The sequence below is a fragment of the Hippocampus bargibanti genome, linkage group LG05 (assembly GCF_051943395.1).
Source record: "Hippocampus bargibanti isolate YZ-2025 linkage group LG05, ASM5194339v1, whole genome shotgun sequence".
Taxonomy (NCBI): Eukaryota; Metazoa; Chordata; class Actinopteri; order Syngnathiformes; family Syngnathidae; genus Hippocampus; species Hippocampus bargibanti.
Genome location: NC_142738.1, coordinates 13829488 through 13855037, shown reverse-complemented (window position 1 = coordinate 13855037; position 25550 = coordinate 13829488). Strand labels below are relative to the sequence as shown.

Genomic DNA, 25550 nt, shown 5'->3' with positions numbered 1-25550 from the left:
ACATAAGCGCAGTGTACCATCTTTTTTTCTGACACAGACGACAGGGGATGAGTAGGAGGAAGTGGACTTTTCCACCCACCCCTGCGCTATCAAGTCCTGTAAATAATCTTTCACCTCTCTGTACATTGGCTTTGGGACAGACATATATGTCTTTGAAACGGGCTCAGTGTCTTTCAACAAAATGTCCATTTGTAGGTTTTCCACACACCCTATGTCGTCGTCCGATTTTGAAAATGATGCCGATTCCTCTCTCAACATCTGCTGAACGGTCGTTCTTTTATCTTCGTCCAAATGAGAAAGGTCAATTGGGGGGTCCCACTGCTCACTGAGAGCGATGGTGGTATTCTGGACATGGACCTCATTGACAACCGCTGAAGGAAGGTCCCTTTTAAATATGTTAGCTGGGTAGACAGACCCTACTGACTGCACTGTACCAATAATAGCCTTTACTGGAAACCTAATATCATGATTAGTAGGGTTCTGGACACTAACAACTATCCTAGGGATGGAACCTGCCTTTACTGAGACCAACGAGTCACAAAGCTCGAGGCCATCTGGCCACTGTGGGTTTTCACTTGGCTCAAAAACCAATGTAACATCTTCCTTAAAGGGCTTAGCCTGTACTTTGCATGGAATAATAAGTGAGCTATGCCTGGCTATAGTGAATCTCTCATTTGTTGTTTTTACACGGTACTCATGTGCTTGTCCCAGACTAACTGCTTTTATGAAAGTGGCAGCTTTATTGCGCTTAAGGTGGGGAAAAGCTAGTCTAACCGATTTCAAGAGCTTTTCTGTATCCCCTGTTTGTGACTCATTAGAGAGGCTATCTAACACAAGACGCTCAATGACATTAAACCCTATGATAGGACACTGTTGCTGGTCACCTTTTAGTACTAATACTGGTACAAGTAGCCCTGGATCATTAGCACCAAGTTTAAATGGTATCTCAAGCCATCCTACATAAGGCATATCCGTTCCATTAGCTGCCACAATATTGAGAGTGTTATCAGGGTCAATAAGTTCATTCACATTTTTCAATGACACGTCAGGTAAGTTTGTTTGTTTCCATAACTCATCTACAGCACACACCTGGGACCCCGAGTCCCAGAGTGCTTCAACCCTTTTGTTACCCAAAAAGCACCGAATAAGACATTTCTTTCCCACCAACTCCCTGACCGAAGGTAATTTGCCACACTGTTTCTTATCTGTACGCTCGACAAATGACTGCTTATGTCTCTTCTGAACGGGGCCACATGTGTGGGGCTTACATCCCATTTTCATCGCACCACTGTAATACTGGGACCTATCTGTCTCTGTGGTCACACCATGTCCCACTGGGGTAACCCTTTCTAGTTTAAAGCATGGTTCCTAGCTGAGTTCTGTGCTTTGCAGCCTGCTCTGAAATGTTCACTACTTCCACATTTAAAACAGTGCTGACAATATTCTTCACCTGTCTGAATACAAGAATAACACCTGGGCTGAGGGCGACGGGGCATGTAGTACTGCTGAGGGGCGAACCGCTGCTGGAACTGTGCTGCCCCCCTCATCGGCCTGGGGCCTGGTGCTGGGTGGTACTGCTGAAGAGCTGATGGGGAGTGCTGGGTGTAGTAGTGCCTGGCTGGTGGATCTACCTGATATTGTGAAGGTGGAATGAAGGCGACCTGTTCAGGGTAGTGGTCAGGCAGGCGTTCAGGTCCTCCGCTGGTGGGCTGAGAAGTGGCTGTTGGTTTCTGAATAGTCTCTTTGATCTGGGACACTTCTGCACGCAGCTCTTTTAACAGCATCATCTCTGACCTCATCTCTTTGATCTCTGAAAGGAGTTCATTCGGCACAGTAACAGTATTCTGCTTTAAGACTGTCTTCTTCCCAATCGGGACTGGTGTGTCATCTAACTGGACAGTGTTCAGCGTTGTCACCCGTGCAGCAGCATTTTTCTTTTTTTCCTGTCGCTCTTTTTCATTTGCACATGCCATGTTTAATTTTTCTAACAGTACTTCATCTGATGTGGTGGTTAGCAGGAGGAAAGGTTGCATGTCACTCTTTACATTGTCACTCTGTAACCCCGTCAGAACTGTGTGCAGGAATAAACTCTGGACCAAAGTGGGATCATACTTCACCCCTGATTCGGCTTCTTGAGATGCAAAAAGAATCCTTTGACGAAGATCCATTGCACGCAGTAGAAATTTCTGTGGGGACTCTATTAGTCTGCACTTCCGATGAGAGCTGCTTGTACAACTCAGTGGCTCCTCTCTCTTGATAGTGAGATCGGAGAATCCTTCGTAAAGAAGTTAGGGTAAGATTTTCTTTCCCTTCGAGGTAGCTTCTCAACTGCAGACCTGGTGTTATGGCACGAACCACTGCATCGATGATCTCATCCCCCTGGTAGCCTTTACTGAGCCCACTTTCTATCTGTCTGACCAAATTAGGAAATGTGAGTTTATCTTTTTGTCCGAGTTCCCCTATTTGTCCAGATATTTTGAAATCTTTGCGCCAGGGGGCAGTGTCTGGGGGCACTATGCTTCTCTTTCGCACTGCATCCCGACCTTTTTCACTTGGTTTGGCTATTTCTAGTTCAAAATCTTTTATACTTTCAATCAAGTCCTTTACACGTAGCAAATCTGACATTCCTCCATCTTCTAGCTCTAATTCAGCTCTTTCAATGTAGGTTGACACAATATTAATTAGTTGGCCTCGAGTCTTTCCTGTAAGTTGCTCTCTTTCCAGTCCAGATATTTGGATTTCAGCACATAACTCTGACAACTGTCGAAAATTCAGTCCAAATAACTTGCCTTTGATGTCCAACTGTAAGTACAGTTCAGCTGGCCGGATTCACTTCAAAGTCTTCCAGTGCCCTCTAGTGGTGGCTGTACGCACAGAGATGCAACTAGAGCACATGTAGAAACAAACCAGTAAACGGCGACGCCACTCCGACTGGGTTGATTGGGGATATTCGGCGCGAGCTTCTACCCACGGCGAGTAGACAACACTCGAACGCAAATATCCCAGCGGTGCCTCCAAAATGTTGCGCTCTCCACTATAGTAAGGGAGATACGGTGTTGTGGGATCCAGAAAAAAACCACAAGACAAGCAATGTGATACGTCTTGACTCAACAGTGGTTTGCTTCGAATGCCCCGATCTAATGCAAACGTACGCGCACAACAATTTCCGGTCCAACGATCTAAATCGGTCCGACACGAAACACGAACCGAAGCAGGCGTTCCATGTTTAAATAAACATTTTCGATATATATCATTTGTAAACCAATAGAACTACGCGAATGTAACCAAAATAGGAAATACGATAATTTACAACCTGTCACACTGGAACCACGAAGCCGGATCGCTGTGCCAGAACGTGGGCAGCCTCGCCGCTGAAGCGGCGGCTGCGAGTTGGAGCGTTGGTCGTGACGACATGGCCGAGGAAGATGCCTCTTCGTCAGGAACATTTTAAACATTGGGGGCACCAGTGTAGCCGTTGAGGAAGGAGCACACTAGACTGGACGTAGACATGTGTTTATTCCAACGGCTAACAAGTGGATGTAACTCAAACAGGAAATGAAGTGAAATACGTATATGCAACATAAACCCGCCCTCTCCTGTGCACTTGCTGGGTGAGATGCCTGGTCCGAGTGCCCGCCAAACTCCAACTTAAAAAAAGTACAGTAATGTGACTGCGAGATTCCACAAGAACGCAAAACGTCATGCATTTCAAAATGAGAACGAGACAATAAAGTCACCTCGTTTTTGTAGTCATCACAGCGCCATCTGCTGAATATTGCCGGTGTAAAACTCGGCCCTTGTCCCCGTGGAGCAGCAGACCGGTCGCCATGACGTCATCGCTACTCACAGCATTTTTATTTGCTCTGTTTCGCGCAGACGCCACCCTAATCCAAAATACATCATCGCTTCAGGCCTCTAATGATGTCGAACGCAAGGGGCGGCGTCAGGATGCATTGACTGCACGATAGCATTGGATTTGGTTAGCATTTGGCGTGTTCCAATTTCACCGGAAGTCAAAGAGCGCTCGTGACAGGTTGGTTGCATGCTCAAAAGTGTTACACGCTGGACATTTGCTCCATTAAACGTTGCTTTAAATGACTTTACCAGCTGTTTTGAATTTTATTATGTTATCACCGTTATGAACAAATGAAGTGTTAATTAATACAAATAATGAAACGACATTGTCACATATATTAGTATAATTAACACTGCTAAATAAACACACAAATGCACTTATTGAAGTATTTGTGTTTAATTCCATTAGAAAGGGAATTAGTCTTTTCAAGTATTAAAAAAACTGAATTCAAAACCATGCATAAACATGGAAGCACATGGAAAGTTTACATGGATAAACCCTTACTAAGGTAAATTGCTGCTTCTATAATATCCATCCATCCAACCCCACCCATCCATCCATTCATGCATTTAGCTTGCTGACACAAATGGCATACGATCGCTTGTCCTCATTTTCACCAAAAATTTCAATGCGCTTATGCTCTTACTCTTCAAATACAGTGAAATAATAGAGACTATCAACTATATCTACTCTTCATTTAGCTCATGCCTGGTGAAAAGCCGAAAGTTGGCGGGGTGGTGGGGCCCAAAAGATCCCTGTATGCACTTCCCTCGCTCACAGGTAAGACTCACGTTGTGTATTTCTTCAAGGAATGTATAGTATTTATACAAATCACTCCATTGCACCTTTGTTGAAATCATGCACATTACAAAATTAAACATATCAGAATTGTTTGACAACTGAAGCAAGGGAAAACTTGAATTTGGCGTTACTTTGCTCAGTTGTTTGTGCTTGTTTGTTTGTATGAACTGTTGAAATGTGGTTTAATTTGGGATATTTGTATGTAAAAATGCGATACATAAGTCAGGCCCTGACTTTTTCTGAGTAGGTTTCAGAGTGGTGAACTCAGAGTGAACACACGCCACAGTAGTACAACATAATCACGATTGGTAGTTTTTCACTGACATACAGTACTTTGCTGACTTGGATTGGAAAGGAGGGCACTGTTCCAATTTTCCCGAATTTCTAGTGTCAGTGTGAGTGTGTGCACTCTGCTACATGTTTTGACGAAAATATTAGCATTTCCAAGCAGTTTACAGAGGGATAATCACTCTATCTCAGAGACTACGTCGGTCAACAAAATTTTTGTTTACCGAACTGTATATTTCACATTGATTGAAAATATGTTTACTTTTTATTTTTATTTTTTTGGTGTGTTTTTGGCTGTGTTCTATTCCTGTGATTCTTAACCAAGTGGTTAATTCATAAACATTAGTAAATATATTGCATTCATTATTATTACTATCCAGCCATCCATTTTCTAATCCGGTTATCCTCATGAGGGTCGCGGGCCTGCTGGAGCCTATACCATCTGTCTATGGGCAGTCGGCGGGATACACCCTGATCCGGTTGACAGCCAACCAATCGCAGAATACGCAAGAATGCTGGGATAGGCTCCTGATAGCCCGCGGCCATTGTGAGGATAAGCGTCTTCGAAAATGATTGGATGGCTGGATGGATAATATGATTAGTGCTAACATATTTGCCTTCCCCTCTTAATTAGGCGCAAATAACCACGATCCGACAAAATTCAAGGCACCAAGTTACACTTTTGGCAAAACCTGTCACATGAGCAAACAACAAATCTCACCTGGACCTGCCCACTTTATCCCCTCCAACATCACTAAAACTGGCCGTGATGGAACACCAGCATTTTCATTTGGCAGACGGCGGAAGGAGCGGGCGCGTGAGGAAATCCCTGCACCAAGTGAGCGTTACACATAATTATTAAACCGATGAGATGGTGTACAGTAAACTAGATGACAGCCATTGCTGATTGCATCTTTTTGTGCTTTTTTAAAGACTGCTACCACATTGCAAATGCAGAGAAGGTCACATTTCATTCCTCTCCTGCTTACACGTTGTCTACAAGGTGGAAAGAAGCAGTGCCAAGCTACCAAATGACACCCGGTAACATGCTACTGATATATTATTCTGATCATTGCGCACACACACACATGCACCCACACATACACATACACACACACACACACACACACAGACACACACACACACACACACACACACACACACACACACACACACACACACACACACGCCTTATACACCGGAAAATATGGTTTGTATATATACAGTGTATATACTGTATACAGTGAATGTGTGTGTATATATATATATATATATGTGTGTGTGTGTATATATATATATATATGTGTGTGTGTGTATATATATATATATATATATATGTGTGTATATATATATATATATATATATGTGTGTATATACAACACACACACAATATATATAATATATATACCTATATTGTGTGTGAGTTGTATGTGTGGTGGGGTGGTGACCTTGTCCCCTCTATTTAGCACCCACCTCTGATCTTTGATATTCATACAGTATTTATGACGCATAATACTCTGCCTTTCACTGCAGGTCCAGCATCCAACATGTTGCCTCCTGTTCTGGGATCCAAAACTGTGAATATACCTGCAGTGCCTTCACACACAATCTGTGGTCGTAGCAAAGTTGGCAACTTTTTTAATGACATGGCACAGGTAGACATATATAAGACCTTATCTTATATTTTTTTGATCCAGTCCGGTTTAATTGATACATTCTCCTGAAGACTCCGGGCCCTGCAGCCTATCAAGCTGTGGATCCAAGAACTTACCTCAAGAAACCTCCTGAGTACAGCATGCCAGCCCGCAAGTTCCTACCGACAAGCTTTACAAAGACGCCAGCACCTGGAGTCTACTGCCCTGAGAAGGTAGGATGCTTTACTCATTGAAATAATTTCAAAAAGTTCATGATGTCTTGAGAAAGTATTTGCTATTTATGCAACAAGTTAAGAATACAATTTCAGGGCATCTGGTACCATTTATGCATTTTGACAGTCACTGGTGCAACTATGGAACGCCACTGCGCCAGCACCGGCACAAGTCTATTATGATTAGTGCATATTACTCCATGATCTGCGCCACATATGACATACTTCCGTTAAAATAGAAACAAATTTAGTTCAACAGTAATTTAAAGCTGTTCGTTTTCCTTCAGATGTTTTAACTTTCATCATCTGCCATCTTGCCTTACCAATATCTCGCCATAATCACCTTGCATTTGTTTCAGTGCGTTCCAAAGTCATGGTAGAGGATGTTTGGCGCGTTCCTGTGATCCGCCGGAAACAGCCAAAAGGGCTAATCGAATATTCATTTACCCATGGTGCATTGCATTATTTACATCGAACATGATGGATGGTTGCAATATAGAGCGTTGAAACATGAGACATGGGACATGGGCCAGAAAACAAAAACTTTCGTTTTTTAATAAACAATTGTATAAGTGCTGACGGTGGTGACAATTCGTTGCAGTAAACTGCTATTAATCTAATTTAATGGATGGTAGAAATCTTCAAAGCAAATCAAATTATTTAATTAGTCACTAGTAAGAAATATTGTGTGAAGACTGTTCTCTGTCTTCTCTGTAATACTGTTGAATATCGAAATAGCACAGGATTGATTGTGCGGTAACTAAAGAAAATAGAACATGTTTGTTTATTTTATGTATTAATAAATTCTTTCACTTGAATTAAAGTTGTTGATATATTACAAAAATAGATTTTGGTCAAATAATGTTTTTTTCAATTGCAATTTAGAAATGTCATGCTCCAAAAAAATATTTTGGTTTCAATCAGCTTTGTATACTTCGCCAATCTAGTTAAATGAGGCCCATCAATTTTACAATTTGGCCCCCTTTTAAGACACAAGAGGGCCAAGTGGCCCCCTTTTTTGAATTTCCCAGATACATCCTGCAATTTGTTGCATTGAAGTAATTGACACATACTGTTATGTCCCTCTAAAGGCCTTTTTTGTTGTAGGTCACATCCTCACATGCAAAAGCCCCATCATTCAGTTTTGGAAGACATCACTCAGAAAACACCCTAATCCCCCTGACAGACTTGGATCGTTCTCAACGCTCATTAACACTTATTTAACATCACACTGATAAAAGGGGTAAAATACATTTGGTGGAATGAAAAGGAGAGGACAATTGAAAGACAATGAATGCACCTTCCACTTGAGAGCAGGCATAACCAAACACTGCCACCCACACTGTTTCAACATCCTCACATGGAAGGCACACACTCAGAAACAGTGAAAAAAAATCAAGTGTATGATAATAGGGCGGCCCCGTAGTCGAGTTAGCACACCGGCTTCACAGTGCAGAGGTCGCCGGTTCGCGTCCCGCTCCGGCCTCCCTGTGTGGAGTTTGCATGTTCTCACTGGGCCTGCGTGGGTTTTCTCTGGGTTCTCCAGTTTCCTCCCACATTCCAAAACATGCATGGCAGGCAGATTGACCACTCCGAATTGTCCCAAGGTGTGAGTGTGAGAGTGACTGTTGCACGTCTTTGTGTGCCCTGCGATTGGCTGGCAACCAATTCAGGGTGTCCCCCACCTCGTGCCCGAAGACAGCTGAGATAGGCTCCAGACCCGAATGAGGAATAAGCGGTACAGAAAATGGATGGATGGATGATAATAGCAACCATGAAAGAGGTTGATTTCTTTTTTTGGATATCAAATTTTCCATTCATTTTCTTTTTTTTCAATGTTTGTCCTCATGAGGTTGAGCTCGAGCTAATCCGGCTTTGCCCCCCCCCCCCCAAAAAAAAAAAAAAAAACAAAAAAAAACAAAAAACAACAAAAGTCACCAAGAGTATGGACAATCTCGATTCATCAATGGACCTAAAATGCATGTTTGTAGAATGGATGTATAATGCAGACATTCATAAAGCTGTAGTGCCTGAAGAAAAATCAAGCAAGCATAGGAAACCTAGGAAGCATGCCAACTTCAGTTGTCGTGTAACCTTGCAACCTTGAGTCTGGGTTCTTGTCCAAACTCCAGGACTGTGAAACAGGTGTGCTATTTACATGGTCTCCATATCGTTTATATATATATATTTTTTTTTTTAAGCCAAAGTATTTATTTTTGTGTCATTAAAAAAATATATGGTGAGAAACAAAATTACACTCCATCACCATTCCTAATTTTGTACCTTTTTTGTGAATCTGCTGTCGAATATTTTGCAATAAAAGAATACAAAGACATTTTGTGCATTTGAGTTCTATCAAAACCACTTTTTGGCTAAGTGCCAAAACCTTGAGAAACCCATAATTTCTGTCTGTGAAAGCATCCTAAAGTAATCATTTTATGTGCACTCAGATTGTATTGCAACCATAACACTAAATCAATGTGTGAAATGACAACAATGTAAGACAATTCAAGCACGGATTCACTTAATTCCACTTGTGATTTGATATATGTCAGATCTTAATTGTTGCAAAGATAAGTTGCGTAAGAACAACATACGATCAAATGGCATCCATGAAAAAAAATGATCGAAAAAATGTGACGAACGCGGTTTATTAGTGCAATGCATAATTATTATTTTTTTTCTTAAAACGATGCAGATTTGCAAACACTTTTTTCTAAATTCTAGTGTTTATGAGCAAAGGCTCAGAAAAAAACGGTGCTAAGGTAACAGGAATGTACTACGTCAAAGAACTTTCTGACAGGCATTAGTAAGGATAGCTAAATCGAGGAGAGGTCTTTTGGGCGTCCCCGTTGCATAGAAACACAAACTGCCAACCCGGATTTCCACATTTATAGAAGGAACGATAATAAACATGTTACGTTTTGATAACGATAAAGGTTAATACAGAAGATACAAATGCTCACATATACACACACGTTATAAATAGTCCCAAACTACCCGTCGCAATTATTTGACTCGCCTCGATCGAACGGTTAGCAAATCAGTGTGCAAACTTGCGTCTAAATCAGCTCGTTTTTTTCGACAGAATGTTTCTTCAGATTGAGTGGTTAGACTTGTCGCTTTGATTTCTCCCAATTTGACAACTAACCAGTCATATTCCCAGCGGAAAAAAAGAACGCACACGCATTGATAAGTCTCTGCTAACAAGCCGCCGCGAGCCACTCTTCGTTAGCTTGGGAAGGAAGATTTGACGTAATGTATAAATCAGTCTAATTGGAAGTGGAGACGAATAAAAAAAAATCGAAGGTTAGGAAATGGCCGTTGAAGATTATGATAATAAAATCCCTGAGCTTCACCAAAAGAAATACGACGCGGACGAACAAGTGAAGATCATCTGTCTGGGAGACAGTGCTGTCGGTAAATCCAAGTAAGTCGTCAAAAAAAGCAATACGTACTGTCATTGTGAATTTGTTACTTAGAAACACGTCTTATCTTCTACAGGCTGATGGAGAGGTTTCTCATGGACAAATTGTATCCTTTGTGGCGATACAACCACTACATGGTCAAACGTATTGCGTTACCAACATATTACATCGCCTTGTGATATTCTATATCATGTAAAATAAGAAAATGAAACTACTGGTCCAACTCATTCCTTTGTCTTGTACTGTACTTTTATTTTGCACCGTCTAAAACAGGTGAGAGTTTGGAAAGGTACGTATAAATCAAATTAATAATCACCATCATAATAAAGGTGCATATAAATGAAATGAATAATAATATAATAATAATCTATGAAGTTAGTTTTCTGGATTCTGCAGTGTTGTACTGCATGGCCTGTGCTTTACTGCAGCATCCACCAGTTGCCAGTTCTGAAACCCTGTTCCTCATGGAAACAAGGAAAGCCGCCTCTTTATTAATTCTGGTAAAAAATACTGAATTATAATCATTCCTTAATTACATCTTCAGTCGCCCACAACAGTTGTCAACGTATGCTTTGACACTCCACAAACATACAGCCATTTTGGCCGATAGGACTGTAGCAGTGGGTCTGTAACACGCACGCAGAAGCGCGCACACACACGCACACACACACACACACACACACACACACACACACACACACACACACACACACACACGCACACGCACACGCACACACACACACACACCAGGGCTGTAGACAAACCAATCCGCACAGGTGAACAATTTCTCAATGGTACTAAAAGAAGGTTTCGGCAAGTGCAACCAATGTAAAAAACAAAATAAAACTGTACTTTGCTCACACCCATTTTGTGTCACCATTCCTGGTCTCAACAGGTTGTAGTTAATTTTGTCCTGATCAACAGATTTCTGGGACACGGCTGGTCAGGAGAGGTTTCAGAGCATGCATCCCTCATACTACCACAAAGCACATGCTTGCATCATGGTAAGACTTATGCATGGTGAGCACCATTAACAAACACACCAACAACATCAACTTCTATGTTTTCAAAATGTGACTTAAAAAACGCCTGCGGAATTTGGCTGGTTTTACAATGCAGGTCAAAGCCGTTCATTTCAAATATAATCTCTTCCACACCTAAGGTTTTCGACGTCCAGAGGAAGATCACCTACAAAAACTTAGCCAACTGGTACAAGGAGCTGAGAGAGCATCGACCTGAGATCCCCTGCTGTGTGGTGGCCAACAAGATTGACGGTGGGCATCCATTGTTTTTCCAGCTCCACAAAACTAACAATGACAACAAGAGCTCAACCCGTTTCTTCCCATTTGCAGCTGACATGAAGGTGACACAGCGAAGTTTCAACTTTGCCAAGAAGAAAGGACTCCCGTTTTATTTTGTATCTGCAGCCGATGGCACTAATGTCGTTAAGGTATGATGTCTTGTCTTCTTTATTTTTTGACGCCAGTGGTACCATCTGGGGGCACCCATTTTCACAGTTTATCAATCATTTCTGTCCTCATGATACTGTTCCCTGTTTGAGTTCTGCTTTTTTTGCAATGTATAATCAAATAGTAAGGGTCGGTCAATTTCCCTTAATACTCAACGGGGACAGTCACGTTCGCGCTGGCGATGCAGCCACCTATACCTCAAATCACACATTTGTATTCCGGGACAGGAAGCAGAAAGCTTTCCATTTCCTTATTTTTAGCTTTTCATTGTTAACCCAAGCTAATTATCGGTAACTCTAATACTCTCCTTTGCGAGACTCAGCCTATCAGTCCCATTGTCTCTTTAGTCTCCACTCTCTGATTGGCTGGTTTTATTCTTGCCTGGTGAGAAGTGAAGAATCTTCTTCTTTTCCTTTTGGCTTTTCCCTTCAAGGGGTCGCCACAGCGAATCAGTGTCCTCTATCTTCAGAGGTTTGATTCAAAGAATAATATGAATTAAATTTGAGGACAGAAGAAGTTGGAGTCAGTCATTGCCCTTAAACATTGTCATAATGTTCTAATGTCAGGTCATACTAATGCATGTTTCATAGCACTTTATTAACATAGTGGTGTGGTAAAACAAACAAAGGATTGTACAAATTAATCAAGACCCAGAAACAAGACACTTAAAGGACAACCGACGTCACTTTTTTGTTTTTTAACTGACATCAGAAAAACGTTTTATAGCATCTAAAATACCCAAGAGCTGCAAATTGGGCATTTTCAGAAAGTCCCGCCCCCAGTTCGTGACGTCATGCCAAGACGTCTTGCATTGCTTGTGAATCAAAACAATGGCTTCAGATTCGGAGAATATGCTTTCTTGTTACACATCCAGTTATGAATATGATTCAAATAGTTCTGAAGAGGAAAGCATTCATGTTTGCAATCAATTAAAGAATTATATGTGTCATTTTGAGGACACATTGGAGGAAAATCTCTCACCCAAAAAAAAGAGGCACAAAATGGCGTCCTCCAGTGGCCACCTCCGCTTCCACAGGCTGATAAATTCCTTATATGGAGCTTGGATGCCCTCTTCTGGCGGCTTTTGGGTGCAACACGGTTCTCAGACCAAACGTACAGCAAAATACATTGACGTGATGGAAGGACTCCTACAATGTGTCTTTTTTCAGTCAGGGGGCGGTCTTTTCGTGACGTCACGTACGGACTTGTCACCAACTCAAAAACAAGACGTCCTGAATATTCAGAGAGAGTCTTAAAACATAAAATATAGCTATATGCGGTGGAATCTTATTAAAATACGCTCAGTAGAAGTCATTTGAAGCCATTTCACAAATTATGGACACAACTTGTGCGGAGACGTCGGTTTTTAAAAAAATATATTTTTTAGGAAAGTTTTATGGGGACCCGGGAACGGATTATTGTCATTGTTATGGTGTCTTATGGGAAATAAATGTTTGGCAGACTAACTTTTCGCCTAACACACACTTTCTCAGAGCCTGTTAAGGTCCTAAGCCGAGGTATCACTGTAATTCCTAAATTATATGCATCTAGAGTTATATGAGTTTGAAATGATGGTAGCTGTCCAAAATACAATGCAATATATACATATTGGTTCATACAGTATAGCGCTTTAACAAAAGCTGAATATTGAAAAAAATGAAATGCCGCCCCTTTGTGAAAGAGAAAAAACATTGCCAGAGGTCATGGCCAGCGCTCTTTTGGCACCCAAAGAAGAAAAAACTAAATTGCGCCTCATCTTTCTTGTACTTTTTGACCATTTTATAAAATATACCAAGTAAGCATTCTTATTGTCCACTTGCTTGAACTGAGTAGTGTGGGGACAATTCCAGGCTGCCCCACTTGTTCTTCAAGAATGTTGGCAACTTTGATTTTGAATGTGTCCTGACAGATGTTTCAAGAAATGATCAAGCGAGCCGTGGAATACAAGCAAAACCCCAGTGACTTCATGGATGAAGTCATGCAAGAACTGGAGGTAAGTGTACCAACCACGACACCTTTCTTTTATGTTGTTAAAACACCGGCAACATTAGTACATATAAGGTATGATCGTTTGACAAAAACCCTTTTATTGAAATGTTTTTCCCTCCGGATTTATTGATGGAAATAAATGTGCATTTCAGTGGGGTCGTCTTTCGAAGACAAACTCAATAGATCAGATTTTACCACTCGAGAAACGTGCCACTAGGTGGCGCTGCACTAACATACAGTGAGACCTCAATTTACGAACTTAATTGGTTCCCAGACAGAGTGTGTAAGGCAAAAAGTGTGTATCTCAAAAAAAAATAATTCCCATAGGAAACCATTAAAATGGGAATAATCCGTTCCCGGGTTTCCATAAAATATACTTTTCAACTAAATAAGCCTTAAAACTACACACAACATACCTTATTCTATGTATAATAAATGTGCTATTGTATTGTAATGAAAGAAATACACTGCATTGTATCATAAAGTCACTTTATTTACATTTGTGATGGTCATTTATGGCTTGATGGAATGGCGTTGGAGGTCGAAGGTCAAATGGAATAGCTGTTTGGAAAGAGAGGCGCATTACATGAGGACTGTAATTAAAGAAATAAGCTGTGCTGTAAAATAAAGTTTTACAGTCAAGTCTCGTTATATCGATATTCAAGGGAGTCCGAAAAAATATCGATATAACCGGGACTATCGATATATCCGACCCTGTTTGCATGTAATTTTCTCCGTGCGTGCATAGAAATAGTATCGATATAACCGGGACTATCGATATATCCGATATCGATATAACGAGACTTTACTGTATTTACCTTTTTGATGGTCGTTGATGGCTTATGGAAGGAGAGTCACCTTCCATAAGGACTGTTGGTAACTTAACCTCTGATGCTGTTCGGTCGTGTGCTTCCACCGAAGATCACTCCGCCAGCCGTGGTGGGTGTGTATTATGAAAATAGTGCTTATTATAATGTTTAATTTTCATAAATTTGACGTTTGTAAGATGAAAAGTTTGTAAGATAAGGTGTTTGTAAGTTGAGGTCTCACTGTATTCATGTACAGTACAAAGGTGACCGGTAATCCTGTCAAGTCACGTCTTTTCTTATTTTTTTTCAATTTAAAGTTTATTATGGTTTCACAGGTCCATAGAGTCAATGCAAAGAAGAAAGAAGCATACAACTCACTTCTATATCCATTAATAATAATGTAGTCCCATCTTAAAATAACCAAAACTAGGTAATACAAAACATGTAAGGACTAGTAATGTACTAATTCATACAACTGTGTAACCATTTTTATAATATAATGAAATGAAAACAAAGAAAAAAAGAGAGGAGAGAAAAAAACTAAAATAAAATAAACTATTTGACTCACAACGCTTTCTGTTATGGGGGTTTAAATGCAGGCTCAAAAAATAGGACAGGGTCAAGAGAGTGCCGTTAAACAAATGATGTTCGAATTGGTATGATATACTTCATCCATCTTTCAGATTTTCAAAAAAATGTCTTGTTGCGTGCGATCTCAAAACAAATGTAATCCTCTCTATTTTATATATGTCATAGATGATGTCAAACCATTCTTCGATGGTAGGTGTGTCAGATTTTAACCACCTTTTTGTAATAGCCTTTCTGCTAGCCACACTCTGGAATAAATATTTGGTATTATTGGAAACATTAACTGATGTAATGGCACTAAGGTATAAGGACTGAAATGTAAATTGGATGTCCATCTGTAAAACACTGTGTAAAATTTCATGTACCTCCCTCCAAAATGGTACCAAGGATGTACAGTCCCAGAATATGTGGAAATGGTTTGCTTCAAGGTACCCACATTGGCGCCAGCATGCTGAAGACTTTGTGTAATGTTTCTTCTGGGCTAGGGTGATGAAAAATCTTATCAGCGTTTTCCAACAAAACTCTCGCCAGACCCGTGAGCTTGAAATTTTCCATTGTATCCCACAAAGATTCTCCCAAACTTTTAAGACTAAATTGCCCTCTTATTTCTTGGAAACCCTTGTAAATTTTTGAAATGAGTTTCTGGCTAGGGCCATTACTATAAGCCTCCATAAATACTTTTAACACAGTATTTTCCAATCCTGTTTGTGTCATTCCCTTCTGTATGTGTTTAATGTAGTGTCTAAGCTGAATGTATCTGTAAAAAAACATATTTGTCCCAGCCAAACTGCTTCTTCAGATTTTGAAAACTATTTATTGCCCTTTAATGTAAAAAAGTGCAGTGTGCTTTTTTAAGCCTTGAGTTCCCCATCTTTCAAATCTTGTGTCCCAGTCTTTTGGTATGAAATCTGGATCAAAAGTTACCAATCTCAAGATCTTTACCTCCTCTTTCAAATGATTTTGAGCAACTATCCTGTCCCATGTCTTGAATGACAAGGACATCCAAGGGTTGCCTAATGCTTTCACTTTATTTGTCAGGGCCTTGTCCCCAATTGCAGATTATATTGGAAATTCGGATGACAATGTATTTTCAATCCACCTGGCGTAGTATTTTGGATTGCACAGGCAAATTAACGGTTTTAACTGAGCCGCAATATAATCATCTTTTAAACATGGGAGGGCTATTCCTCCTTTGTTGTTTGCCAATTGTAAACTCTGATATCTAATTCTTGGTTTCCGTTTCTGCCAAATGAATCTGGAAATTAACCTGTCCCATTCCTGGAATTGTTGGTCGGATATGCCTAATGGAAGATTTTGGAATAGATACAATAATTTTGGAAGAATAGCCATTTTAACAGAGTCCACACGCGATACAAAATGAAGACAAGGTATAAGATCCCATCTTCTTATGTCTTCCTTAATATTTTTGTTTAGAGGTAGGTAGTTAAGCGGGAACAATTTTGTAAAATCTAATGAAATAATTACCCCTAGGTAGCTAATTGACTCCGAATCCCATTTCAATGTATATTTATTTCTCATAAGTGCGGAGGGGCTGTATTTGAAGCAGATAATTTGTGTTTTGGGAACATTAAGCCTATATCCTGAGAATGATCCATAGCTTTCAAAAAGAACAACAAAAAAAAAAATCAGAGAATGTTCGGGTTGGATAAATATACCAATATGTCATCTGCAAATAATGAGGTGTCACATCTTTTCAAGCAACTTTTATGACTTAGTATAAATATAGCTAACATCGCCGCCGTGGAAATGTAACATGTAGGTAAGCTGCGCACCCCCTGTAGATAATTAACACAAATATTTTTAACGTGAATGTGCTTAGATCACCCTGCCTGTTTCTATTTATTTATTTTTTTTGGGGAGGGGGGGCTTAGGTGACAACATTATTATTTATATTATTTGTATTTCAACAATGTGATGAGAATGTGTCTTTTGTAGAAGTTTGAGCTTGAGGAGAAAGAAGCTCATTTGAACCTTGAAGTCGGCGACGTCGAAAGGGAGGAGAGCCCCGAGTTACCCTGACCAAAGTCCTCACGTATCCATCCTCCCCTGTGCTCAACATAATACATTTAATGACCTCTGCTGCATGACATCTCAAATTCAAATTTGTGCTGTGTTGTTGGTAGTCTCCTGTTGAAAAGGGTGTTCGTTTGAGGATGACGTTCTGAAGTCATAACGCGTCATTGTTTGTCATGGGTGGACAGCACACAACACAATAACTGTGATTCAAATCTCAAGAGACGTGACCGTGTATTTTTACACCATTGCACAAACTAGTTCTTGTGCCAGCCGAACCTTTGAAACAGTCCGTGCATGCTGGGACAATACTAAACCGAAGACCCATTGGAATTTGTACTACATTTACCTATTGGAAGAATTGAGACGGTGCATCATTCACTTCTTAATTGAAGAATAGAAGTGTTTATTTCGGCGCTTAGTCGCTATCATGTTACGAAAGACGCTCCATTTCAGGAAGTGTCACGTTTGTTCCGAAGGAATAAAGGAGGATTTATAGGAATTACCCAGAAATTGATCAAATGAAAGGTTGACTCTTTCTCTGGAACTTAACTTATTTACTGCCAGACGATGTGCAAAAATGTGTCCACTCCAGTGCCAGGGTTTTTGTCATTGTCACTTGGATTCCAGTACCCACAGAATATTGAGTTTTAGGACTACATAAACATTCAATGCAGCATAAGAAACCTTAGACTCCCTTCTTTCATCAGAAAAAAATAGTTAATTCCTAAACCTTAGACTCTCTTCTTTCAACAGAAAAAAGAGTTAATTCCTAAATTATATGGGTCTGGAGTAATATGAGCTTGAAATGAGGGTGGCTGTCCAAAATACAATGCAATGCATACATATTGGTTTATATTGGGCTTTAACAACAGCTGAAGCATGAACAAACAGCTGACATGGAAAGAAGGCAAATGCTGCCCCCTTGTGGAAAGGATAACACATTCCCAGAGGCCATGGCCAGCGCTTTATAATAATAATAGTAATACAGTAAAGTCTCGTTATATCGATATCGGATATATCGATAGTCCCGGTTATATCGATACTATTTCTATGCACGCACGGAGAAAATTACATGCAAACAGGGTCGGATATATCGATAGTCCCGGTTATATCGATATTTTTTCGGACTCCCTTGAATATCGATATAATGAGCCTTTACTGTAATAATACATTTAATTTCTAAGCGCCTTTCAAAACTCTCAAGGACACTTTACAGTCATGGGATAATAACTTTTTTTTGTGTAGGTGAGCAGTGGCAGCCATTCGCGCCAGCGTTCACTTTACCCGGAAGTAACACAGCAGCAAAGTTATGAAAGGAAGAGGAAAGGAAAGAAATACGTTCTAAAACAAACCTAAACAAGAAAAAACTAAACCTGAACAAATTTGAGAATGGTGCTATGCGTCATATTTTCAATTCCCCATTAAATTTGTGAATGGCAGTGAATTAGTTAAATATCGTGGTAGTTATAGGGAAAAGCATCCATCAGTTGTCTGAGAGTTGCATTGTACCCCGTACTTGTCACGCAGGAGCGGTTCACATTTGACTTTAATTTACAGGTATTTGAAACATGAAGCAGAAAATGGACATTTGTAGGCATAGTACTACAGTAAAGTCTCGTTATATCGATATTCAAGGGAGTCCGAAAAAATATCGATATAACCGGGACTATCGATATATCCGACCCTGTTTTCATGTAATTTTCTCCGTGCGTGCATAGAAATAGTATCGATATAACCGGGACTATCGATATATCCGATATCGATATAACGAGACTTTACTGTAATTGAGCCACGCACACTGTTAATTTAATACTCGTAGCAATCACGTGACGTATTTCATAGCCATCCCCATTACCTAAAGTTGCATACCCCCAAATATTTTTACCGCCTCCTCTTCTTTTGAAACTCTGGGTATATGAGATGATAAAATGAGCTGCACTCCGTGGGACCACATTAACTTCCCTCATCACTGAACCCCATTCATATTTTTTTTTACACGTCACATCACGGATGCCTTGTGTGATCACCGCCTGCAGCTGCAGCAAGATTGTAGCCTCAGATTTTTGCTCGTAACTCAAGACAAACGGAGGATGACTCATATCTCAAAACATGATTAAAGCAGGCATTTCTGGGGAAAACAATAGTTTTTAAATTCCTTCAATTTCAATTCCCATGAACTTTTCCCGATATTTACCACCCATTAGCAACCGTACACATCACATGACAAGAATGTAAAGCAATTCCTTGTAATGTTATATTTGGTGTTGTTCTATCACATGCAAGGAAGACCTGAGATGCTGCATTCGTTTCAGGCTGCACAGCCTGTTTGGCAGCAGCAGCCTTTAGATCAGGGGTCGGGAACCTATGGCTCTTTTGATGATTGCATATGGCTCGCCGCTAAAACTAAATACATATTTTCGTTTTTTCGCCGTTCATTTCCCGTTGGGGCTGCAGTTGGCGGAAAGCGCAATTTTGATTGGATGATAGTGGCCGTCATGTTGAAACAGGTAAACACCCCTTTAAATGAGCCCAACTAGTGCACTTCAGCGTTAATGCACCGGAGCATTAGAGGAGAGAAAATGTTCTAATTTGCAATGGTACAATACCATCGATGAAACAGTCGAATGTCAGTGACATTTTAACAAACCCCATGTTAACGTTAGCATCAACATACTTCTGCGAGAAGTAGATTGCAGATAGCAAGTGTGGAAGTTTATGAGCCGTGTGCAGGCTAGCTAGCAGTAACTTTGCTTCTGGACCGGCAAATTGAATTTCATTCCGATCGTTTGCCTGGGTTTATACCAATCACGAGGAACGGAAAACCATTCATGTTAACGGTGAGTACTACCACAAAGTTATTTTAAATAATACATTCTGATATTTTGTTGAAAAGTGGCCGCGCGTGTATGTGTGTACGCGCGCGAGCGTTTGTATGTGTGCGCGCGCGTGTGTGTGGCTCTCACTGAAAAACATTTCTAAATATTTTACTTTTATGGCTCTCTTAGTTAAAAAGGTTCCCGACCCCTGCTTTAGATGAAAACTCAATGTACCGTGTAATAAAAAAAAGACAATTTCTCAAGCAGCAATTTACACGAGTCATCAGCATTGTCACTTTCATACTTGAAGACAAAGAATGTTAGGTTTTTTTATTTCAAACAGTGTCAATAAGATGTGTAAGTGGTGTCAATTGTGAATAAATGTACCGAGGCACTGACTTAGCAGTTCATGTTTTAATGATAAATGAATTACATCATATAACAAAAGTTATCTCTCGCGGTGGCGATGTCACCCGCAACGTCTCGGAACCGTTGTGGCCTCCCTTCGCTTATTTGTTTTATTGTCGGGCGTGTGCTTATGATGTCGTGTTGCCCACAGTGCGCGACAAGGCTGAGACGTTGCGAGGGATAACATCCACCGTTGAAAAACCTCACAGTGCAAACAAGGAAAGGAATTAAAAGAAAAAAAAAACTGTTAAAAGAAAATGAAAACACTTCCATGATAAGATCAGTGGGTGACCAGACCTCAGATGGGCTTTTTAAAAGGGTCACAGCGCACCTTCTCTATGTTGATTGTGCTTTGTTGATTAGAAATAGAAGATAAAGATAATCCCCTCACTGCAACTGTTTTAGCCCCAATGATGTGTCACAAGTGTGTGTCCTCAAAACAATTCCATGTACATATACTGCAAAGAATAATTTACTCTTTTAGATCAAAATAGAAATGGGTCAAAAATTACTTATGGATACTTTATATACACACACACACACACACACACACACACACACACACACACACACACACACACACACACACACACACACACACACACACACACACACACACACACACACACACACACACACACACACACACACACACACACACACACACACACACACACACACACACATTATCAAGCCTGTCTCTGCACTTTTGTAAGTGATAGACAATGAGCACATGTTCTGTGTTGTGCTCAAGAGTGAGCTATCAAATATCAAATGCAGTTCTCAAGATTTTCAGGAGATGGCACCATGTTTATTGAGTCTGAACAGCTCCAAAATTGCTGCAACTAAGTCCTATAGACAAATATACATTTAAAAGTTACTCTTTATTTATGTATTCATTTATTTAAAGTTTTGTTTAAAAAAATGTTTTTTTGGCACATTTTTCTTTTTCTATTTGTCCCTTATCTAATCAACTCAAAGAGGAAATGTTATTAATGGAACACAGAATGGGTGAACAAAGCAATGAAAGCAATCTGCTAAAATGTGAATTCTGTTCACAATGCCGAATGGACTGTGACACTTTTTGTTGTCAATATAATCAGGCGCACTATTTGGACAAATGTCTTGAGACGCAATTTTGGAATATTTGATTCCGTTTCTTGTGTCCCACGACTCAAATCAAGGTCCAGAACTGAATGTTTGGATGAGTGTTTTGTCTTGAAGCACCTTAGATGATAAACTCGAGTTTTTCTTTTTCTTTCCCAGGCAGTCTTGTTGCCAGCAAGGACGCTTTGATGTTTGGAATCTATCTGTCATTAGCTCCTTTCATTGGGGTTTCCATCTATCCATCCCTCCATCCATTTTGTTTTCTACTTTATCCTCACGAGCGTCATGGACATGCCGGCGCCCAGCCAGCCATGTTCAGGCAGTAGTTCGGCGTACACAATGAATTGGTACACACGGATGAACAACTATCCACACTCAGAATCATAGCCAGGGACAATTTAGACAGTTTTATTTACCTACCATGCATTTTTTTGGAATGTGTGGGTGACACTGGCTAACCAGTGAGAACCCACGTAGATACTGGGAGAACATGCAAACTCCACATGGGAAAGCCGGAGTCGGAATCGCACCCTGCACTTCTGCACTGTGAGGCAGACATTGTAACCAGTTGATCACTGTGTCGGCCTTAAAGGACAACCGACGTTTCCGGACAAGTTGTGTCCTTAATTTGTAAAATGGCTTCAAATGACTTCTACTTAGCGTATTTTACAAATATTCCACCGCATATAGCTATATTTTACGTTTTAAGACTCGCTCTGAATATTCCGGAAGTCTTGTTTTTGAGTTGGTGACGAGTCCATACGTGACGTCACTGAAGGGACGCCCCTGACCGAAAAAAAGGACACATTGTAGCAGTCCTTCCATCACGTCAATGCTTGTTTGGTCTGAAAACCCCGTGTTACACCAGAAAGAGCCAGAAGAGGGCGTCCAAGCTCAATGTAAGGAATTTATCAGCCTGTGGAAACTGGCTGATTCATTCCTCACAGGAGCTCGGTGGCCATTTTCTGCCTCTTTTTGGGTGAGACATGTCCCCCCAATGTTGCCTCAAAATGGCACGGAATAAATTTTTAATCGATTGCAAACATGTATGCTTTCCTCTTCAGAACTATAAATCATATTCAAAACTGGATGTGTAACAAGAAAGCATATTCTCCGAATCTGAAGCCATTGTTTTGATTCTCCAGCAATGCAAGACGTCTTGGCGTGACGCCACGAACTGGGGGCGGGACTTTCTCAAAATGCCCAATTCGCAGCTCATTTTTTTGCAGATTTTGGACACTTTAAATCATTTTTATTGGTGTTTTGCATTTGAATAAAAATATCATACTGCGTGTTTTGGGTATTTTAGATGCTATAAAATGGTTTTCCCATGTCAGTTAGGCAACAAAAAAGTGACGTCGGTTGTCCGTTAAAGGGTTAGCCCGCATTCAAATTTCAAATGATGTCAATATCTTCCAAACAGATTTTGAGAACAGATTGCGAGAACATGAAATGTCACGAGATGTTCAACACATAACACAGGTATTTTTAAATGAGAACTGCAAGAAACATCTTTTTATTTATTATTAATTAATTAATTAATTTATTTATTTATTTATCATTTGGGGAACTTAATCTGAAGCCTTTTAATGGTCCGTGTCGGTCTGTCCCAATATTTTTGTCCATATAGTGCACTCATCATTTGTCTTTTGGAGCACACATCTCCTCGAAGAATTAAACCACATAGTGAGTATCTCTGTAGGTAAAGAAAGGCTTGAGTGGACTGATTAGAAGGATGGATGTAGACTAGCAAAAAAAATAAAAATAATAACTCACTCACACACCCAAAGCACACGCATACACACAAGCAAACACACAAACAAAGCTATGTCGTGGTGTGGGAGTTGGGCGGTGCGGAATGGGGAGGGATCCAAATGCATGCATGCGCTTAGGCGATGGGTGGCTCCTATATTTTAGCACCTAGTCAACTTGTATGTTCTGTGCAAATCATCCCCTAAAATTCATAGTTGAAAAGATCATCGAAAGAATAAAATCTGTTCACCTTTTCCCTAGGTGCTTAACTATGCATATACAGTAAACATTCATCTCTCTCTCTCTCTCTCTCTCTCTCTCTCTCTCTCTCTCTCTCTCTCTCTCTCTCTCTCTCTCTCTCTCTCTCTCTCTCTCTCTCTCTCTCTCTCTCTCTCTCTCTCTCTCTCTCTCTCTCTCTCTCTCTCTCTCTATCTATATATATATATATATATATATATTGTCTTTCAAAATGTATATGAAATCTATCCTATATACATTGCTTCTGATTCAAAATACAATTTTGTTTTTAAACAAGTGTATATTTGGAAAGGACAGGATGTGAACAAACAGTTCAAACTGAATGTGAGTGAGGACATCGTGAGCGCTGGAAACGTCTACAACACTTTTCAAATGAGGTTGGGGGGTTCTTTGGCGAGATGGTAACCTTGCCTCTGTTGACAAACTGGCCCTCGGTGCTCTTCACAGTTTATCACGGTGTTCTGCTTACCAAAAGTTAAAAGCAGCGATAAATGCGGACGAGTTACGAGGCTTCAAGGCCGCCAGGTTGCTGATGAAAACCTCGTAAAGACATCCCCATCCCCGGAGCCCCTTGCATTTGGCTCATTGAGCTTGTATTGGAAAAATATGCCCGTCATCAGGCGCAGTACTGGTCATTTCAAGGATGCAAGGTTCACTGAAGCGCATCAAGAACATTAGACTTAGACAAAAGAATTAAACCAGGACATGTTTGGATCAATTATTTGGTATCAGTTGGCCACTGTTGCAAATCAATAGAGTTCTTTGTGGAATGCACGACAGTAGCTGACCTAAAATTGTGTAAAAAACATTAAAAAAATGTCTCAACCAATTGTCTGATATGAAATTTTACATAACTGCTAATAATGTCACTGAGTCATATAAGCGATTAAATAGGGTTGGTGCTTTGCGATTGAAAATTTACCAGTCTAATCTTTGGCTCAAATATCTTGGCAATATTAATTAAATTGGGTACTGGGAAAGGTATCATGTGACGATAAAACCAACATGCCTTGGACTCGGAAACACTCTCACTTGATCCACAGCATTCTTGCTTTGCCTTTAAAAACATTTAAATGTGTCCCAATCATTGGAGGATAGTTCAAACCTTTTGGATAAGACGGGATACAAGGAGAGATAACAATACAATTGAGCCTCTTAAAACGATGGTACCCTGCTCATCATGGCTGCCTTGACTCAATTGTAAACAGCGTATTTGTGTCTCGCTTCTTCAGTAACATTGTTTAATTGAGTGGGGTGGGGGTGATGCTGCTGGGATAGGTATGTTCTTTGTGTCACATTTTGGGTTGCCCTTGAGCCATGGAAGACCATAAGGAAAGAAGAATGGGAATATGAATAAAACCAAAGACATGGTGCGTTTTGTCATGCTACAGTTTGGGAAAAATGTGAACAAAAGAAGATTAACCCTGACCCCCCCCCCCCCCCCCAAAACCAAAATCTTGTTCCATCTTTACATATAATTTTTACCCTTTCAAATATATATAGATATAGATATATAAGTGTATATTTAGGAGAAATTAGTTAACTACAGTCTGGAAAAGATTTTTCTTTGTTGTCTATCCTATTTTTTTTTACAATTGTCATTTGAAAGCTATGTTTAGATAGACATAGCTTTCAATATATATATATATATATATATATATATATATATATATATATATATATATATATATATATATATATATATATATATATATATATATATATGCACATGCGATATTCCCTTCGGAAATAATTTATTATGAAAAAAGCCACGAGTGTTGGTTAAACATTCTCCAAAAGGAATGGATAGCCCGGTCTGGCTATAGCAAGGCTTCTCTTGTGGTCTATGGAGCTGCGCCTGTTGGGCCATCTTTAAAAATAACAACAGATCTAGAGCAGACACATCTTGTTTGTTCATTGTGTTCATCGCCGTCATTGTCAATCTCTGTCCAAATATTATTGAAAGGCAACTGAGCTTTTTTGGGGGGATTGGAGAGAGAACTCGTTCCTCCTTTACTCAAAAACTGCAAAAAGGCAAAAAGGGTGGATGGTGGGGTTCGAGGTAGAGAGGTGAGGG

General features: G+C 40.1%; 2 protein-coding genes across 3 annotated transcripts in view; both read left to right on the top strand.

Annotated features, from left to right (window-relative positions):
• Positions 1–3550: 3550 nt before the first annotated feature.
• On the top strand, positions 3551–8262 carry LOC148898007 (ciliary microtubule associated protein 1A-like). The gene is made up of 7 exons (XM_088996570.1): positions 3551–4033; positions 4558–4636; positions 5580–5783; positions 5879–5986; positions 6479–6600; positions 6672–6812; positions 7920–8262. The coding sequence occupies exons 2-7, from the start codon at positions 4561–4563 to the stop codon at positions 8034–8036; spliced, it is 768 nt and encodes a 255-aa protein (XP_088852696.1). The 5' UTR covers positions 3551–4033; positions 4558–4560; the 3' UTR covers positions 8037–8262.
• Positions 8263–9646: 1384 nt separating this feature from the next.
• Positions 9647–25550, top strand: part of rabl2 (RAB, member of RAS oncogene family-like 2) — a 39617-nt gene continuing 23713 nt past the window's right edge. Inside the window, exons 1-8 of one of the 2 annotated variants that reach the window (XM_088996764.1) lie at positions 9647–10242; positions 10317–10346; positions 10785–10864; positions 11165–11244; positions 11403–11514; positions 11593–11690; positions 13619–13702; positions 17052–23673. In XM_088996764.1, the coding sequence (XP_088852890.1) occupies positions 10130–10242; positions 10317–10346; positions 10785–10864; positions 11165–11244; positions 11403–11514; positions 11593–11690; positions 13619–13702; positions 17052–17135 (681 nt within the window). In that variant the 5' untranslated portion in view covers positions 9647–10129 and the 3' untranslated portion in view covers positions 17136–23673. Of the gene's footprint in view, positions 10243–10316; positions 10347–10784; positions 10865–11164; positions 11245–11402; positions 11515–11592; positions 11691–13618; positions 13703–17051; positions 23674–25550 lie in introns of those variants that run through there. The other variant, XM_088996765.1, reaches the window with a different exon arrangement.